Genomic DNA, 20,379 nt, shown 5'->3' on the forward strand with positions numbered 1-20,379 from the left:
GGCTCCTTCAGTCCTCAGGTGGTATCTGGCTTGCTTCCCATGTGACTGAGAAAGACTGGCAGTCACATCTCTCATCACCAGGGCCAGACCTTTCAGGAAAAGAATCACATTAATGGGGACCCCCCAGAGGGAAGAGCAGTGAACACAGGGAGGGAAGGACAGACCCTTCCCACCCTAAAAGAGTGACAACCCTTTCAGCTAAGCCTCATCTCTGGTGTGACATGGAAAGTCAAGTGCCCTGCATGTCATTACTGGCCCAAGTGACATTCACAAACGCTTGTCTCTAAGAGCTGTCAGGAGCATCTGTCAGCAGATGAGATGTTGGAACAGTCCCCGGGAGGGCCAGGGAGCAGCCATCTCACTACCTAAAGCTCAGTGGGATCAGCCAGGCTCCAGGCTTGCCTTCATGCTGTGTGTGATGTGGCTAGCATCTCAATGTAGGGACAAGAGGGGACTTGAAGGTGGGTTGGGGGACAACCACAGAAGCCCTTCCTGCTCTGTGGGTCTATAGGCTGTCAGACAGGTCATCTGTAGAGAACGGACCATGCAGCTGAGTTGTTGAGGGCTTAGGGTGGATCTCCTGTGTTACTTAACCTACCAAAGTAACTTAAGGAGGCATTTTGAAGCGTCTGAAGCAGTTTGAAGGTCCAGTCCATTGGAGTGGGGAAGGCTTGGCACAGGAGTGTGAGGCAGCTGGCCAGGTCGTATCCACAGTCAGAAAGCTGAGAGAGATGAATGCTAGTGCTCCCCTTGCCTTCTCCTTTTTATTAAGCCCAGGACCCCAACCCACTGACCAGTGCGGCCTCCATTTAGGGTAGGTCTTCCTGTAGCTTCCTCAGTCACACCGTCCCAGAAACTCAGAGTGAGTATCCAGAGATGTGTCTCCTGGATGATTCTAGATCTCTTCAAGCTGACACTCAATCCTAACCCTTATGCCTGCTATTGTTGCTCTGCCCCCCCCCCCCAGGCAGGGCTATAAAGGTGGGGTCTACACTGCCAGGATCCTATCCAGCCATATCTCAGGGAACCCAGCTCTCAGCTACCTGGACAATTCACCCATGACTTAGGAGACAAGGCAGAAGCAGTTACAGACATTTGTTCCTATGCTCAGGCCTTGCCTATGTCCCTAGGCAAGCTGGCTTCTCCTGAAGGGGTGGCCGAACACCCACAGGTGGAAGAGAAATCTGTGACAGCGGCGGCTGGAGAGACAAGGAGAACGTTGCCGTGAGAGGTCACATCAAAGTCAGTGTTCCTGGGCTTGTATAGTTTTACAAACTTCCTATTGAAATCGGTAGAAAGTAGAAGGGATAGGAAGGGTAAGGTGGGCCTCAGCTTCACCCACCCCAAGCCCCACCCTGTGGGCCATCTTACTAAGGCCCCCAAATGTCCCAGAAGGCTGGGGCATGAGCCAGACATTCACTGCAGCCTGTTTTTTGGGGGGGGAGGGTCTAGGGACTTTGCTGCTCAGTGTCACCTCTCCACAGTTTCAAGTGCCAGAAACACTGGCATAAGGAGGGAACAAGGGTGCCAATCCGAACCTTGGTTCTATGCAGAAACAGCCACCCGGGGCCACTTAGCAGAAAATACGGGCAGAATGTGGCTCTCTGAAATCCAAAGTGTATCAAGCGGTTATAATGGCAAAGAGACCAAGTTACCAGAGGCCTCGCAGCAGCGAATGAACAGGGGACTCACCCATACACCCTGCATTTAAGAGAAGTCCAGAAAAAAGGGGGTTCTGCCTGTCTGGGTTGCCTAGTCACCGAGGACCCGCCCCCTCCCATCTTCCCCTGGTACCATCCTCATCTCTCCTTTTGCCTCTGACGTCATCTCCTAGTACAAACATCTGCTGGAGCGCAAGCTGTCAAACTTCCCTTTTGTGTAGAGGGAACCAAAGAAAGCAAGATAAAGAGAGCCAAGTGCGAGATTCGCCAGAAGACCCAGCCATTAACTTCCATTGTATGGACACACATCTCTGCCAAGCCAGGTGCAGTGCTCCTTCAAAAGAAGACAGAGGGGCAGTTAGCACTCCTTAGGCCGTTGGCTTCTACCCAGACTCATTTATTAATTCTGTGGCCAAAGGCAAAGCATGTCACTGCCCTCGGTCTTACTCGGTACATCTGTAAAACGGGAATAGATTCTTCCCTACATGTTTTATAGTCTAGGGTGGAGAAGGAGTTAAATCAGGAGTTGGAATGAGTATCCTTCATAGTCAACCAAGAAGTACTAGGACCAGGAAGTACTAGAACAAGAAATACTGAGATCAGGGAATACTGAGACCAGAAAGTACTGAAACCAGTGAGTATTGAGACCAAGGAGTACTAGGACCCAGAAGTACTAGTACCAAGAAATACTGGGACCAGAAAGTATTGAGACCAAGAAGTACTAGGACTAGAGAGTACAGGAAACAAGAAGTACTAAGGATCAGGAAGTGCTGAAGTCAAGAAGTACTGGGACTAGAGAGTACTACTGTTGAGGAGCCTGTCTAATTTCCCTTCTTGTCTGTTTGTCTGGCTGACTCTTGTGTCTCCTTTTTCCTAAACCAAGAGGGCTATAAAAGGGAAAAGTGATTTGATGAGGGATCAGGGAATTAAATTTATGTTTGCCTGGTCAGATGTTTTCCTGAAGCCAATTTCTCTGCTGGTCATCCCCCTTGCTCTAGAAGAGCTTCTGGGTTTGGGTTAGGCTTAGGGTCAGGCTGGCTGGGGACATCACTGCAGTTGGGACTGACTCTGCTTCCCTCTCTCCCAAAATGCATCCTCTTCCCCCTAGTATGAGTAACCCAGAGAACTGGCCCCATGGTACCCATGCATGTTTGACTGTATGGAGGTGATTGAGCCTGGAGCACTTAGAAACAGTGCTGGTGGCCTCAGCTGTCAAAGCAGTACCAAACACCAAATACCTGCCTGATGGCTTGCCTTTCCCAGATGTATCCACAGGACCTAGCTTTTCTGAGACAGCTGGCACATGCAGGAGTCAAGGAGGCATGGTGTTCAGGCATGTAGACCTCTATCTGACGTCCACTAGCACCGTGCCTCCAACCCTGGCTGTACCTCAGGACCCCTTGGTTGGTGCATCATCCACCACCATCTACTGAGTCAGGCTAGCATCTGTTGTCCTAGTCTCTAAGGCTGGGATCACAGCATCATGTCATGGAATACCAGGATATCAATGGTTTTGATGGTATTGGCCTACAGAGAATTTGCAATCCACAGTTGAGGTGAGTCCCTATCTTCTGGAGAGAGAAGAAGCCCAGAGCTGCTGGTCCAGGCTCATTCTACCATGTGCTTCTCATCTCTGGCTCTGAGACTAGAACACTGAACTCTCAAAAGAGACAGTACAAGGAGCCTGTGGGAAGAAAACCCCACGCAGAATAGCCTCAGCGGCGCTCATCTTGTGCCTTGGCTGAGTGTGAGCAGTCAATACAAGGACGGGGTCAGGGCTCTGCTCTCCCCTCTTTCCTGTTGCTCCAGTTTCACTTCTGCTACTGTGATAAAATAACCTGCCAAGGGCAGCTGTGAGGGAAAAAAGGTTTACTGTGATTACGGTGTCAGGAGATAGTTCTTCATTGCAGGGAAAGCAGGGCAGCAAATAGTTACTGAGTATCTGCTCATGACCTCTGGTTGTAACAAAATAGTCAAGTCCTGGTCTTGAAGAAGCTTGGGTTTATGGGAGGGGGAGAGAATTTAAAATATGGGGCTGTAGATATAGTTCAGTTGGTAGAGTACCCGCCTAGCAGGCACAAAGTTCAAGGTTTAATCCCCAGCATCACAAAAACTGGATAAAGAGGTATATGCCTCTAATCCCAGTACTCGGGAGGTAGAGGCAGAAAGATTGGGAGTTCAAGGTCATCCTCAACTCTATATTGAGTTCAGTCATCCTGGGCTACATAAGACTTTGTCTTAAAATTAAAATATATATATATATGTTTTAGAGACTGGAGGGAGGCTCAGAGATTAAAAGCATGCACTAACCTTGCCAGACCCGGGCTTGGTTCCTGACATCCACACTGGGCAGATCACAATGGTCTTTAATTCCAGTTACGGAGGATCTGCCGCCCTCTTTTGGCTTCTGAAGGAACTGCACCCACATGCACATATCCACACACACAACATACATAACTTGAAATAAAATAAATCTTTTTTTTTTAATTTTAAATGTGCTCTAGGAAAAACAAAACAAAGAGGGATGAGGGACCCGCTGTGTCTAGAGAGCCCCCTGTTCCTCAACATCCACATACATGCAAAGGCCACTGGTGTGTGGTGTGGAAGTGAAGCAGATGCCTCCAGACAAGGCCATGCTGAGTCTTCTGGCAGTCACCTGGCTGTGTCTATCTGTGCTGGGGACCCTTATGAGGGCCCCGGATAGGCTCCATTGGGGACAAGGCACTCTGGCCTCCCATTGCGTAGCTGAGCCGCATTGCTGACCCGGCTCCTCTGCCAGTGTGCCCCACCACCACTCTTTCTCTTGTTTTCTTCTCACTCTGAGGACAGGTCTTTTTACAGGGTCTCAAGTAGCCCAAGATGGCATCCAATTGTCTATGTAGCTAAGGATAACCTTCAAACTCTGGTTCTCCTGATTCTACCTCCCAAAGGCTGGGATTGCAGACGTGTATGGCCACACCTGATTTATGTGGGGCTGAGGATGGACCCCCAGGGCCTTGTGTATGATAAGCAACCACTCTACTCAGTGGGCCACATCCCTAGCAGCCCTGCTCGTCATTATTTATGATACTGTTTAATTAGCTCATTAGACAGGCCACAGCATTCTCAGCTCTTCACTTTCCCTAGAGGCTAAAGGTCTTTGTGCTAGTGTCTGGCGTGATGACAGAGGCGGCTATTACAGGGTATGAAAATGGCCTGGGATCAGGGGCTTGGTGACCTGTGCTCTGTCCCCTAGGACATATGGACAGAGTGGGCTTTTGTGGGTCTGGGCATGGGGACAGGATCTGGAAGTTACGACGGTGATGGCGTGGCAGCTGGCCCTGAACACCAGAGAGATATTTTTACCACCCATCAAAATACCACCTCGTGCTTGCTGAGCTGATGCCAAGGCTGCTCCCAGCCTGTGCTCATCTCCTCCCCCGGCTTTGACTGTTGCCAAGAAGGTCTGAGTGGAAAAGCTTGGAAAACTCCATGTGGGTGTGGCTGGGAGTCAGTATGTCTCCCCCTCTGGACAGGGACTGGGGAAGCTTTTAGGGTGTGTGCTGTGGCTGAGACTCAGACCCTGCTCTCCTCACCTTACCTGTGAGAAGCCTCAGAGGACCCCACCCCAAACCACCACTGATCAAAGGACCAGACATTTTGTGCTAGTGATGCATTGCTTTGTGCCTGTAATGAGCAGAAGCCTGCGAGAGGGTGGGGTGGTTTCTTTTGGGAAAGGACAGTAGAGGATGCTGATGCTCTGGGGGGCACAGTAGAAGCCTCAGCAGCTGCAGGAAGCAGAAAATATCAGAATAAATGGCAAGGCAACCTGCAAGCCCAGACACCCTTCCTGGATGTGTGGCCCAAGGCTTGAGAAAGCATGGGGTGGGGAGAAGGGTAAAGCCAAGCTCCTTGGCTTCGATCCAGCTCCTTGATTGATGCAGCCATCTTGGGCTTGTTTCTTCTGGCTTTAAAATGGGACTTGTTGTTGCAAATTTCACAGCTTTAAAAAACAACCAGAGTAATTGTGGGGCAGTTAGGGTTATCCAGACCAGCCTTCTCCTTTACCTGCCCCTACTATCCCCCCCAGTGTTCTCCTTTACCCCCTCCCACTACACACCCCAGCCTTCTCCTTTACCCCCCACACCCACTATCCACACCAGCCTTCTCTTTTATCCCCCAACACCCACTACCCACCCCAGCCTTCTCCCTTACCCCCTCACACCCACTACTCACCCCAGCCTTCTCCCTTACCCCCTCACACCCACTATCCACCCCAGCCCTCTCCCTTACCCCCTCACACCCACCACCCCCACTGCTGTGATGGTCCCTATAAAAAGGTGAGTTCCGAGAGCCAGGCCTAAGGACAATTTCACGCAGGGAGGTCTGATGAGGTTTCGTAGGGAGGTTCCCAGATGCAGCTTGGGACCCGGCATGTGCCCTACAGCTCATCTCTTAGTCTCTGGCCTCCCAAGAAACAGAATTTGAACCCAAGTCTGCTACACTCTGCAAAGAGTGTCTCCGCACTCCTCCTCCCTGGACAAGAGAGATGGGAAGAGTGAGGGGGTGTCTTGTTGGGGATGGGGGTCACAGATGACATGTTTAAGTCAAGGCCATTGGCTCCATTCCCTTTCATACTATCCCGCTCCCTGTGTTCTCCCTGGCTGACACCCCCGGAGTTATCATCCGTTGCCAGTGGAGATGCCATGGGAAAATAGAGGCTGTGTGAACCCAGCTGACTCTCCTACCGTCCGCTCATGGATGAGTAGAAAGTGGGTGGGCACTTCAGAGGAGTCGCAGTTAGACAAGTGGAAGAACTTTCCAGGCAGTGCTAGTGCTTTTGGAGGGAACAAAGCTTTGAATTGAGGGCAGAAAGTGACTTAGAAGACCTGGAAGATTCCATCAGAGTCGGTTAGACGCATGCCTTCTCCACACAGAGAGAGCTGACGGTCAAGCCCTCAGGTGCTCTAATTCATAACTTACTGTTTAGTCACAGCTACACTGGCTCCCATCACTGCCTCTGAGCAGACGGAAGAAACCAGGCCATGTCTTGACCCTCACAACAGGCAGACTTGGTGTAGAGGGGGGAGAGTAATGGCCTAGCATCAGAACTCCATGAGCCGTTTTTTCCCTAGAGTCACGTGGCCACAGCTTTTCTGTCCTAGCATCAAAGGCCAGGCAGGCAAGAAGGGCTGGGGATGGCATCATGAATCTCTGCCAGTGAGTTTCTGACACAAGGGTGTCTGGCAGAGGGAGTAACTGATAGATCACAGCTGGGCTGTTGACCTTGAGTCTTAAACAAAGCGAAGAATAAAAGGTCATATTTACTCCATCAAAGCTGTGGGAGCCGGGAAGTATCAGAGTGTGGATAAAGACGTCAGTAAATCACCCACTGCCAGGAGCTACTGCCGTCTTCCAGACTGTGGTGGGCATCCTGTGGGAGGAGGGGGAGGGGAAGAAGGTTAGGGCTTCTTGAGGACTCCAAGCAAGACCGGCTCTGGGCTTCAGTGGTGCTGAAAACTGGTGAGCTGTAGAGGGCTTCAGGAGGTAGGACCCTCAGTTCCATCCACTTCACAGACATGATCCTTCCTGGAGGTCAACACTGGCCTCTTCCGCTATCGCTCTCCACCTTGTTTTTTGAGACAAAGTCTCTCATGAAACCTGGAGCTCACCAATTGTCTAGACTGACAGTGAGCCTCAGGGACCTTTATGTCCCCATACTGCTCTGTCCGTGTGCTGGGTACACCTGGATAACTTGCCAGTAAGGAGGACATCTACTGAGAGGTCAGGAAGGAGCAGAGGCAGGGAAGGACAGGGTATAGTAGACAGACAGACAGGTTATGGCCCTTGGCACCTTGGGCAGCTCCCCTTAAGGAAATGGTTCCAAATGCTCACTCCTTGTTATGGACTCATGGCTGAGCACAGCCTCAGCAGCTTTCCCTTGCTAGTAATCCCTATAGTCAATGTGTTTGTGTGTGACACACACACACACACACACACACACACACACACACACACACACACCACTGGCCAGTGAACACACACTCACACATCATGCAAGCTATGTTATCAACAGGAAGGCTAAAACTCTGGGAAATCAAATAACAGTAAACATATAGCCTGTGACTTGTAGAGGATTTGAGTCCAGAGCTCAGGCAGCGTGAGTGTGAAACCCTGTGTATATTTGCAGTTGGTGACTAACTGGCATAGTCCGCAGGCCGTAGTTCTCTGCTAACCAGCTCCTGGTGATATGCTTGCAACATTCTTGAGCCCCAGAAGTGGGTGAAGCACAGGTGTGAAGCAGTTTGCCCCAAGTCACACAGCACTCACAGAGGCACCACCCCAGAGCCTCGTTGGTGGAGTCTGAACAGAAGGGTGTGTGGTGGATGGGGACAGGGGATGCTCATCCTCCAGCCTCCTCACCTGGGTGGGAGAGAGATGTCTCCTGCTGAGGTCTCTCCAGCCTTACTCTGCCCCAGGCAGCCTGTTTATTAGAGGCGGGGTGTCTGGGAGGATCCGTAGAAACACAGCAAGGACAAGTGCCATGTGGGCTTCTCTCACCCTCCAGCAGGAAAGACATCTCTCTGAGGGTTGAGGCAGAGGGAGGGCCGATGCCAGGCAGCCTAGTAATGCCTGTGGCAGCTTCAGTCAGTGCCCGACCCCTCATCCATTCTCAGTGTCCTCACATGTGGGTGCTGTGTGCCAGGAGGCTGGAAGCAGAGCAGACAGACATCCCCGGTGCTTCCTCAGTCCTGGTAACATCCATCCAGCAGACCACAGTGTAGGGTTTGAACTTGATCTTCAGATCACCCCCAGATGCCATCATGGCTGTTTTACAGTATGTATGCTTTGAGAGGAGGTGCGCGTGTGTTGGTTTATGTGCATAAGTGCACATGTGTGTTCCAGTGTGCATGCATCTGTGTACATGCACATGTTGGGGTCAGAAGTAAACTTCAGGTTTCCTTCTTCAGGAGCACCATTCACCTTTCTTTTTTTTAAGATTTGTTTTTTATTTTTTTTTTACTTCTGTGTATGAGTGTGCATGGCTGTATGTGTGGCCATAGAGGCCAGAGGAAGATGTTGGATCCCTGAGAACTGGAGTTGCAGGTGGTTAGGAATCACCCAACAAGAGTCCTCTGCAAGAGCAGCAAACATTCTTAACCACTGAGCCATCTCTCCAGCCCCTTTTCCTTCTATTTCTGAAAAGGGGTCTCTGCTTGGTCTGGAACTTGCCACTTTGACTGTACTGGCTGATCAGCAAGCCACATGCCCAGCTTGTTATTTTTTAAAGATAATCTGTTCTGAGAACTGAGCTCAGGTTTCAGATCTTGCTAAATACAAGTAACTCTCCGTGAGGCTTTGGGCAAGTCACTTCTCTTCAATGGGCCTCCATTTCTGATTTCCTCATCTGTTCATGTGGATGATAGCCCCCACCCCCCGCACACACATAGGGTTGCTAAGGGATTAAATTAACATGTGCAAAATATTCAGAATAGTTTGACATTAGTAAGCATCAATAAGTGTCCATCAGGACCATTAAATATGGTTTTCTCTTCCTGAATTGTTGTCTAACAGTCAGCCTTGACACTAAAATGTGCTTCCTGGCAAGCTTTAATTCTGCCAGTGATGTTCAGGGTAACACAGTGCTATTTTTTCTTAGTGTCTGATGACAACTGGTTACAGGGTGCCTCTCAAACACACCAAAATTCACATTCAAGTCCATTGTAGGCATGTAACCTGCACAATGCCTCGGTGCAGTATAACTCCTTCCTATACATATCTTCCAATACCAAATACAATGTCAATACTGTCTAAATAAATGGAGAGCTGTTTGTTTCAGGAATAGTGACCTTAAATGTATCTAGGATCTGAGGACATAGTACAGTGGGCAAAGGGTTTTTGTCATGCAAGCATGAAGCTCTGAGTTTGGATCCCTATAATCCATGTAAAAAGCTGGGCACAGCAGAGAGTGTTTGTAACCCCAGCACTAGCAGGACAGAGACAAGAGACCCCAAGCCTTCTGGGTGGCCAGGCTGCTCTAGGCAATCAGTAGGTTCAAGGTTCAATGAAGAAACTATGTCTCAAAAAACAAGGTGGAGAGTGATAAAAGAAGACACCTTATACCCGACACCTTGCTCTGCCTCCACATGCACCTTGCACTTGTGTGCATGCACATACTCCATACACACAATCAGAGACAACACACACATCAGTACATATTCAGAATTTTTGTTAAAATACTTCTGGGGCACAGTGTGTTGAATTTGGAGACAAAGAACCTGTAGATACAGAGGGCAGAATGACTTGTCACAGCAACCCAACCCTTTTTGATTGGATGGGGTTTGGGCAGGTGGTCTATCGACTTGAATCTGCTTCTCCAGCTATGATTGTCACTGAATAGAGTAAAGATGCTGCTTGACACAACCTGTGTGAAGCTTTCACAAGAGTAAGAACTTGATATGTGTGTACACGTGTGCAAACAAACCAGCCACATCTCCTTCCTTCCTGGCTATTGATGTTGGGAGGAAACAACCCCCTTTGGGGCTCACAGGCCTGGGTGAGGCTGGAAGGCAGGCTGTCTGCCTTTGTTTAATGAGACCATTTCTTGTGGGCTTAGATGTGGAGGCTAGCCAGAGTGGGTGGCGGACATGGGCTGTGAAGACGGGTAATAAGGATGCAAAAACAGAAAGTAAAGCCACAAGCATATCTACAGGACCTCACTAAATGAGTGCACAGCTCAGTAGGCAGCAGTGGTGTGTCTCTGATGGAGGGAGTGGAGACAGAGCCTCTGGAGTGGCTGGTCTGGGGAGCTGAAGGAATGATGAAGATAGAAGAGGGGGTGTTTGTTGATAAATTTCAAAAGGCAAGGGCTTCCCTTTAATTATAGACCAGTCAATTCCTCTAACACAAATATTTTCCCTTGTTTTGGTCACTGGCAAATGACAGACTTTTGAGGTCTCATCTTACCAGAGGAACTATATGAGGCAGGGAAGGCTCACTGTTTCAGCAGAATAGTGCAGTAGTGTTTAATCCCAGGGGCTTTCTACCATCCAGTGTCAAATGTCACACTGGTAAGGATATTTGCTTCAAGGATACTGAGGCTTTATTGTCCCCTAGATAGTCAAGGTCAAATCTCCACCCAGGCTACTGCAGATCAGAAGGAGCATGTTGGGGATGCATTCCTGCTCTTGGAGGTCCACCACACATGATTTCCTTCCATCTGTTTACCAAAATGTACCACTTAGACTTAGCTGCAAGGGATGCTGGCAAATATAGGTGGAGATGGGAGATCTTATGTATTAGTTACTCGACTTGCTACAGTGACAAGATACCTCCAAGAAGACTTTAAGAAGTAAGCATTTATTTTGAGTCTCAGTCTGAGGGTATAGGCCCTCAGAGAAGGGAAGCGTGGTGGCAGGAGAATAAAGTAGCTGGTCATGCAGTGTCTTCAGTCAGAAAGCAGAGAGAGACAACAGCTGGTGCTCATCTGGCTTCACCTTTTCCCCCTCCTTTCCCTCAGTCTGGGACTCAAACTTATGGATCTATGCTACCTATATGCAAGGCAGATTTTTTCTTCTCAGTCTTCTAGGAAAACTCCCTCCAGATACAGAGCATCTCCTAGGTGACTCTAAATACTGTAGACATTAAATCATGAAACCAGAGAATGAGTTCTGGCACTCAATGTAAAGGCTTGACCTTTAGGCCCAAGATGCTTATTCTTTGAGGCAAACTGTACCATTAGGAAATAATAGATCTAACCTGCCATTGTCTATAGGAGGTCACAGAGGAGATCCCTTCAGAACATCAGAGGATGGGGGTTCTGGGGAGGGGAGGAGCACAGTATTGGCCAATATTGACAGTTACTAGAGCTTTCGGTACCATATCTACATAAATACATACACACACACACACACACACACACACACACACACACACACACAGAAAGATAGGTACACAAATACACACATACATACAAATACATATATTCATAGAGAAACACACATATATATGTGTATACATACACACGTGCACATATGCATACTCATAATCACAATGATACTTCTCAGACACACCAAAACCCCCCCACACGTAATTTTCCTCTCACACATAATTTTTGTCTACACACATGCTTATACATACCAAGCCCATATATATGTATCCACAAAAGGTCTCAAATACCTATGCAGTAATTCCCAAGGAAAGACCCAAGGAAAGAAAAGTTCCTTTCTGGAAAAATCTCAGAAACATCCAGGATCTTAGAGATCACTAGGGGGGCGAGGGAATTGAAGCAATCGTGTAGACCTGTTCTGTTTTTGGATAAGTGCTGGGGTTATAGTTTCAAATTGTATTCAAAGCATGTAAACTTAATTAAATATAACACTTTGGAGCATCTTAATTTAAAATAGCAATTCATGCTTTCTAACAGGGATGCTGCCAGGGTGCATGATTTTAAAATGTGCTGGAGAGATAGCTCAGCAGTTAAAAGTACTGACTGCTCTTCCAGAGGACCAAGGTTTAATTTCCAGTACCCACATGGCAGCTAACAACTGTTTGTAACTCCAGTTTCAGAGGATCTGACATCCTCACATAGACATACATGGAGGAAAAACAACAATGTACACAAAATTAAAAAAAAAACACTTCAATACTTCAGGAATGTTTTTCACAGAGATGTGATCCTGCTGGCTGCTAGCTGCTGTCATTTGACACAGGTCCCAGTCTCCTCTGTCTCTTTGATTTATGCTCTGGAAAGCTAGTCAGTGTGACCATGGAATCTGGCTTCAGTCAGGTTCACCATGGTGAATAACAGCAGAAGGTTGTGGGCATGGCACAGGGATATTGGGACAATTATTCATTTGTTTCCCCCACCCTCTGAGGTTACCCTGGAAACTTCTGTTTATTAACCAAATTCTCAACAAGGGGTGATTTTCTCATAGAGAACCTTTAGTAATGTTTAGTGACCTTTTGGTTTGTCAGAGCTTAGGCTGTTTTCTGATACCTCAGGGTTAGTAGCGAGGGATGCTGCCAAACCTTTTGCAAAGTGAAAAGAAATATACTCATTCCCTTCTAGGACTTACCAAGGCACATAGGGGAGAGCTAGGGGATCCATAACGCTGAAGGAGGTTAACAAGCCATCTTCTAGATTAGTGCTTTTCAGAATATTTCCTAGGAAGGACTTACTTTCTCCTTCTTAATTTGTTGCAGACCAAGGATTTTAGAAGAACATAACTGGAATAAATTCTCAGAAAACCTATCACATGCTTGCATGTGACAGCCAGTGCTAAATCTCTGTAAAAACATCAGTACTTATTCTTATTTTCTGTATTCTCTGATCATTGATCAGATACAGGCAATTTGTGGACCAGCATCCATTTGTGTATTATAGTTACATTATTCTCTCTCCTCCCTGGAGCAGCAGGGATGTGGCAGGTTGGCTGATATTGGCCATAGTTAGTGTTATTCCATTTTAGTCCTCTATGCCCTGACTGCTTCTTTGCAATGAGTCCTTTTGTACAGTCTTTGTTCCCCTAAATCATGTCTCCTTAAACTATTTCTACTTGCAACCCCTTCTACCTGAGAAAATCACATGATTTCAGGTATGTAGGTATATAAAATAGATATGAAATCAAACATTTATTGATAAAAGACCATGAAGAAATTGATTTTTAAACAATTCCTTGGTATATATACAATTTTACCATGTGTTGAAGAGCAAAGCAAATTTGCATACTAATGAGATGGATATGCTTGTTTATTTTTAAATGAAGAATTAAATCTTGGCTGAATATTTGATAGTGGAGGATGTGGAGCATCTTCAACATTTTTGAGAGCTGATTGATATTTTGATTTTGTAATCTACAACACTGAGAATGCCACTTTGCATAAATACATAATATAAAATGGCAGAAGGATATTTACGGCCGTTTCAAAAGAAATTGACAGAAATTCTGTCCTAATCCCAAGCCAAAAAAAATCATTTAATTTGAGTTTTCATGAAACTCAAGCCAGTAGCTCAAACAACAGTTTTTAAAATCAAACACAATACAATCCAAAGATATGTAATTTGATACTTACATGCTGGGCAAGGATGGGAGGAAAATAGTAAGTTTTTGCTTTCTATAATTAAACCAGTATGTTTCAATAGAGCAGAAATCTCTGTATGTATAGTAAAAAAAAACACTAAAATATACTATAGCCTGGTCTGAGGTGTCCCAGGCAGTTTGTTGGCTGTGCTTGGTGTGACAACTCAGACAGTGCAGTGTGCACACATTGGGTGTTCAGAATCAAGGCTTCAGTGTCACATGATGCAGCGTGGGTGAATGCTGCCAGAAACACATTGAATGCATTGTGAATTTGACTTTGAATTAATTTGAGGCTAGTGTGTGTTCAGAAACATTCAGGTGTTGCTGAAATGTTCATTACAGTCATTGCAGTTATATGTTAAATGATCCCATAAGGTGGTCATGACATGAAGTTTAAAGAATCACTGATAGTTTTTTTAAATTATGTGTGTGTTACTATGTACACGTGAGTGTAGTTGCCTGTGAAGTTCAGAAGAGAGCATTGGATGCCCTGGAGCTGGAGTTACAGGTTGCTGTTAGCCATCCCATATGCAAGCTGGGAAATAAACTCAGATCCTCTACAAAAGCGGTATGAACTTTTAACTCCTGAGTAACCTCCCCAGCTTTATCATTCCATCTTAAAAACTAGGCTTTAGATTGTGCCTCTGCCCCTCCAGGCCCTGACTGACTTAGAATGCTCTTACCTGAGCAAGAAGTCAGAGGGTGGAGTTAGTCAAGGTTGGAATCTCTGATGAGGAACTTTGATGCCACTTGTGAGTCACAGGTAATTCTCGACCCTTGCCAAGCATCTCAGGAGCTAGGTTATTTTACTTCCAGGTCCAAAAGTGAAAATGCCTGAGTATGGCATTGGGAAGGTTTGTTTAGCTGGTAGAGCTACCTGAGTGATGGGGTATGGGTAGGAATGTAGGGGGACCCCAGAATTCTGGACTTGCTTCAAGAATGACTGGATAGCTTTTATAGGGGAGCATGCTGGGGTATGTAAAAACTCACAGGTAGGAGATGAGCTCCATTTCAAGCCTGGAGACAGGTAAGTCTTGCTTTGGATTAATAAGAATAGCATTTCTGGGACTGGGGGGAATTTCTTCAGTTGTTGAAGTGACCAGTTCAGGCCACAGAAACCACGTGAAAAGCTCAATCGGAGAACAGTGAGAACAGAATCCCTGGGGCTTGCTGATCAGCTAACCTAGCTTCACCAGTGCATTCCCAGCTAATGAGAGTCCTTATTTCAAAAATCAAGGTGGGCAAGTCACCTTAGAAACAATACCTATGGTTTACATCTGGCCTCCACATACACACATGTCTATGTATCTATGCATGTGCGCGCACACGCATACACACACACACACACACACACACACACACACACACACACACACATACACACACACACACACACAGTAGTAGGATCCCTGGCTCTATCATTTCTCTAAAGGGAAGAGCAGTTTCCTATCTCTCTGAGTGGGAGTGACAGACAGTCATTATCTCCTTCAAGGTGTCAGGAGGTTGAATGAAACGATGTGCATAGACCTCCACGCACGCAGAAAGGCCCAATGAAAGCTGGCAGCTACTACTAGGAAAGGTAAACTTGATTCTGCCAGCCAGGTTTTCTGATTTAGCTACATGTGCGTGTGCGTGCGTGCGCGCGCGTGTGTGTGTGTGTGTGTGTGTGTGTGTGTGTGCGTGTGCGTGTGTGTATACCTAAGTAGGCTAGAAGAGGGTGTCAGATCCCCTGGAGCTGAACTGCAGGCAGTTCTGAGCTACCTGACATGGATGCTGGGAACTGAACTCGGTCCTCTACAGGAACAGTAAGCTCTCTTTACCACTGAGTCAAACCCTCTTTTTCCCCTCTGCCAGTATGGTTGTTTGTACCAACAGCAGAGTCATTTCTGTTTCCCTAAACATAGCTAATCTTAAGCTGACTTCTGGGCTCGTGATCCCATGTCCTAGGGCTGGTAGGGTTAGACACAGTAAGTGTGGAAAGTTGTGTTTTGTAGCAGGTGTCCCAGGACACAATCCCCTCCTCTCGGGGTGGACTCTTGCAGCTCCCTCAGCTGGTGTCACAGTACAGGACTTGACTCAACATGGCCCATAGCTTCCCTGCCTGGCCCGGGTGTGGCTTTGCCTCACCATATGCAAAGTGAGGATCCTGAGAGGAAGCCCTGCAGAGAACAAACAAGGAGCTGGTCAGACTGCCTACTCCACAGCTGCCAGCGGGCTCTGTTCTTACTGGCACTAGGTCCTGCTGCTCTGACCGGCACCACAGGACCCCAGGAGAAGGAGCTGGTGAGCCTCAGTGTCTCCTGCAGTCCTTCAGCAGTGGCAACACTAGGCCCTATCCTTGGATCCTGCTCAGGCTTGGAATCTTCTAGGTGGTCACGAGCTGCAGAGGATGCTGAGCAGTGCTCTGGAGAAATGGGTGTGTGTGATCAGCTCCAGGGCATTGAGGACTTAAAACAACAAAAAACTTTATTTATAGCCTGGCAAGATGACTTGGGGGTAAAGATACTTGTCACAAAGCCTGGGATCCTGAGTGCATTTCCAGGTCTCTTGTGATAGAAGGAGATAACAGACTCTGGCCTCCACACACACAGCATGGCGTGCAAGCGTCATCCCCTCCGTACACAAAATAAATACATAAAATGTAATGGAAAGCTGCATTTCTTTACAATTATTTGTTATTAATGTGTGTATGTGTGCACACGCACATATGCAATGGCTCGTGTGTGGAAGACAATATTGTAGAGTTGATTCTCTATATCCACCCTTCTGGGGGTTCCAGGGTTGGGAAGCAAGCTCTTTTACCCATGGAGCCATCTTGACACCCCCAATAGAGAATTGTCTCAATGAAAGGAGAAAACAGATTCCAGTATCTGTCAGTGAGTCAGCAGCTGGTCCTAGTTATGTGACCTTGGGCAAACGTCTAACTTCTCTGATCCTCAGCCATCTCTCCCTACTCTGTGAGGTAAGAGCACAGTTGCTGCTCTGTGGTCATGATGTCTGGATAAAGAGAAGGCTGCAAAGTCCCAGACAGACCTAAGGCGCTGGTCTGCAGGACCTAGCTGGCTGCTTGTGCTAGCCTCTTCCATCCCATGCCCTGTGGGGTAGGGCTAGAGACAGGACTTGGAGGATCTCCTTTAAGGGAGCTCCCAAGCTGCGTGGGTAAAGACAGCAGCCCCCAGGGGTTGATGGGTTGCCAATAGCTGTCTGCTCAGTCCTCCCAGCAGGTTCTCAGGTGGAAGACTTCAGGCGCTGGTATTTCATATCTGATATCTTAATTATGTTGCTTGGCTCTGAGTTTGAGAGGATGATGGGAGCCGATGGAGCCATTTTGTTCTCAAGGGGCAGGAGGGTGGAAGGCTTTATAGGTGAAAATGGGGTACAGGAAAGCTGCAGGGGGTGTCCTTATGTTGAGGCTGACCTCTCTGCAGGATTGGATTGCCTATGGGAGTGGCCCAGAATCCATCTCTGGGCAGAACAGAAACTGGAGGTCACGGCAAAGGTCTTAGAGATCAGCTTGTTCCCAGGATTCCAGAAGGAGAGCTCAGGCTGCCACGGACAAGGTCCCATGTGGGGACATTGATACCTGTCAATCCTTCCTCAAAAATGGAGGGACCAGGCAAGGCCTTCCTCTCCAGGAACTCTGATACAGGTCTCTTGGATGAGCCAGTGTGCTGACTGGATGTAACATGAGTGGGGTGCAGGGACAGAGTGCGTGCCCCTTGGGAGTCAGGGTAGTTTCCTGGACTTCAAGGGGTCACTGTCTCCCACTCTGAGCAACATGTTTGCTCAACTGGAAACAGGAACTGCTCTCTCCCCACCAGGAGGACCCTTGCAGGAGAGAGGTGCTGAGTGCAGACTCAGGGCAGGACCTGGGCTCTGATTCCCAAAGCAAAGGACCCGGAGAGGTCTCCAGGATCTCCTATGCCCCTAGTGTGTTAAGGGATGGGTGGAGGGATGTTAGCAACAGATGTGGGGGAGGGGCAGCCACCCCACTAATTCCTGAGTCCTCCTTGTCCTTCCCAGGTGACTTTACTCCCCTCTATCGCCCACCCACCGCCACCAGCTCCACCTCTGTCCCATGTCTGATGTCTCCCCTCATCCATACTTTCAGCTACCATTTTTCTTCCCTTCACCTTCAAATTCATTTGGGCGCTTACTTAACCAAGCCTCGAGAGAATGTTCTCTGTCTCCTTCCTTTTCTCTGACACTCCATCCCAGAATATTTCTCTCTCGTATTTTCTTTCACCCCGCCTGTCACCTAGGTCTTCCGGATCACATGTCAATCATTCTTTCGCCATTTTCTGTGTCACACTCCTAACTCTTGACTCCTCCCCTCTCTCCCTCCTCATCCCTGCTTATTCGCTGTCTCCGTCTTTTCCAGTCTCTGCCATCCTTTGCAGTGGACCTGCATGTGTCTCTATCACTCTATATCTGCCTGCGCCCCCCCCATCACCCCACCCTCTCTGACTCTCTGTGTTTGCCTCCCTCCCCAGGATGATCCCAGCCTCCAACAAGGCCTTCGTGGTCAACAACCTGGTGTCCGGGACGGGCTACGACTTGTGTGTGCTGGCCATGTGGGACGACACAGCCACGACCCTCACGGCCACCAACATTGTGGGCTGTGCCCAGTTCTTCACCAAGGCTGACTACCCACAATGCCAATCTATGCACAGCCAGATCCTGGGGGGCACCATGATTCTGATCATCGGGGGTATCATTGTGGCCACCCTGCTGGTCTTCATCGTCATCCTCATGGTCCGGTATAAGGTTTGCAACCACGACACCCCAGGCAAGATGGCAGCAGCCACTGTCAGCAATGTGTACTCACAGACCAATGGGGCCCAGCCTCCACCTCTGGGTGGGATACCTGTCGGGCAGCTTCCTCAGGCACCACCCAAGGTTGTAGTGCGGAATGAGTTGATGGACTTCAGTACCAGCCTGGCCAGGGCCTGTGACTCTTCTTCCTCCAGCTCCCTGGGAAGCGGGGAAGCTGCAGGTCTGAGCCGGGGTCCCTGGAGGCTCCCACCCCCTGCTCCTCGCCCCAAGCCCAGCCTGGACCGCTTGATGGGAGCCTTTGCCTCCCTGGACCTCAAGAGTCAAAGGAAAGAAGAACTTCTAGACTCCAGGACTCCAGCAGGCAGAGGGGCAGGGACATCGGCCAGGGGCCACCATTCAGACCGAGAGCCACTCCTGGGGCCCCCAGCCACCCGTGCCAGGAGCCTTCTCCCTTTGCCCCTGGAGGGCAAGGCCAAAAGAAGCCACTCTTTTGACATGGGAGACTTCGCAGCTGCAGCCGCAGCTGCTCCTGGTGGCTACAGCCCCCCTAGGCGGGTCTCAAACATCTGGACGAAGCGCAGCCTGTCTGTCAATGGCATGCTCTTACCCTTTGAGGAGAGTGACCTGGTGGGAGCCCGGGGGACATTTGGCAGCTCAGAATGGGTAATGGAAAGTACTGTGTAGCCGGGGTAGGATCACCTTTCCTCCCACTCTCAGTGGGAGAGGAAGGGGACAGAGTCAGCACTGGCGAGTATTTGTGGAGTTTCCATGGTGATGTTTACATCCAGGGACAGTCTTGTCTCCCTGTCAACAGCCTCATGTCCTTCTGCCCAGCTGTACCCTTTCCCCATGTCACCTTCCCAGGCCTGTCCCCACCACCCAGCGGGGTGTGCTCAGGGAATGGGACTCGCTCAAGTGTCAGACTGAGCCCTGAGTGTTTGGAGAGGCAACACACTGCCTCTCTATTCACAAATGTAGCGACAAGCAAGCGGCTTTGGATTGCTTATGGATCCAGTGTTGTTTTGATTTCTTAATTTATTTTTCCATTTCCCAGACTCCTCTTCATTCTTGTGGATAATCAAGAGTGTCCTCTACTTGTGAAAGTGTGTTCCCAGCAGGCAGGAGGGGTGAGGTGAGGGTGGGGTGGGAGTCAACAAGACTCTCGGTGTTCTGTAGAAGCCCCTGCCCAGAGACCCCATAATCCTTCACCAGCCCTATAGCCTGCCCTGGGTGTGTGAATGACCCAGTTTTCTGTTTCCCAGACACGACACCCACACTCAGCAGAACAGACTGAGTTAGAAAGTTAACCCCAAGCTACAGGGGGGCCCGAGAAAGGGCTTTGTGGTGGGGGGTGGAAGGGATCTTACTTTGAGGATGTGGCCCCTTTTCCTGGAAATCTGCATGACCTGTGCTGATCAAAAGGACTCTAGGTAAAGCAGATGAGGCATTGGGGGGGCACCTTAGACTATCAGGCTGGTTTCTGGAACCATGAGAATAGGCCACTGAATGACACGGAAAAGGCTGTCTCTCTCTTTGGACCACCTGGCAAAGTTCTTGGAAGGTTCTGGAAGGCTTCCAAAGATGAACTAGGCCTTCACAATTCTAGGTGATAACCTGAGTGAAACACAAACCTCTGGAGCTGTCCCTACCCTCCCATGGCACAACAGGAATATGCTAGAAGTTTGAAGCAGACACTGAATCGTCTTTAAAACATTCTTCCAGAGAGCTTGGGAGGATCTGGGATCAATCCATCCTTATACTGTCCTCCCTCTCCCCAGAGCACGAAGCTTGCCTAATGTGACCAAGCCAGAGCAGAGGCCAAGGCTACCTACCTCCTGGGGAGGTTTTTCTACTCCATGATCCTGTCTTCCCCCCAAGTA

General features: G+C 48.6%; 1 protein-coding gene across 2 annotated transcripts in view; it reads left to right on the top strand.

Annotated features, from left to right (window-relative positions):
* Window positions 1-19,554, top strand: part of Lrfn2 (leucine rich repeat and fibronectin type III domain containing 2) — a 162,202-nt gene extending 142,648 nt beyond the window's left edge. Inside the window, exon 4 of one of the 2 annotated variants that reach the window (XM_052745588.1) lies at window positions 18,217-18,492. In XM_052745588.1, coding sequence (XP_052601548.1) covers window positions 18,217-18,369 — 153 coding nt within the window. In that variant the 3' untranslated portion in view covers window positions 18,370-18,492. Of the gene's footprint in view, window positions 1-18,216 lie in introns of both variants that reach the window. The other variant, XM_052745587.1, reaches the window with a different exon arrangement.
* The last annotated feature ends 825 nt before the right edge of the window (window positions 19,555-20,379 follow it).

This window comes from Peromyscus californicus, unplaced genomic scaffold, assembly GCF_007827085.1.
Source record: "Peromyscus californicus insignis strain IS unplaced genomic scaffold, ASM782708v3 Scaffold_19__1_contigs__length_69161282, whole genome shotgun sequence".
Classification (NCBI taxonomy): Eukaryota; Metazoa; Chordata; class Mammalia; order Rodentia; family Cricetidae; genus Peromyscus; species Peromyscus californicus.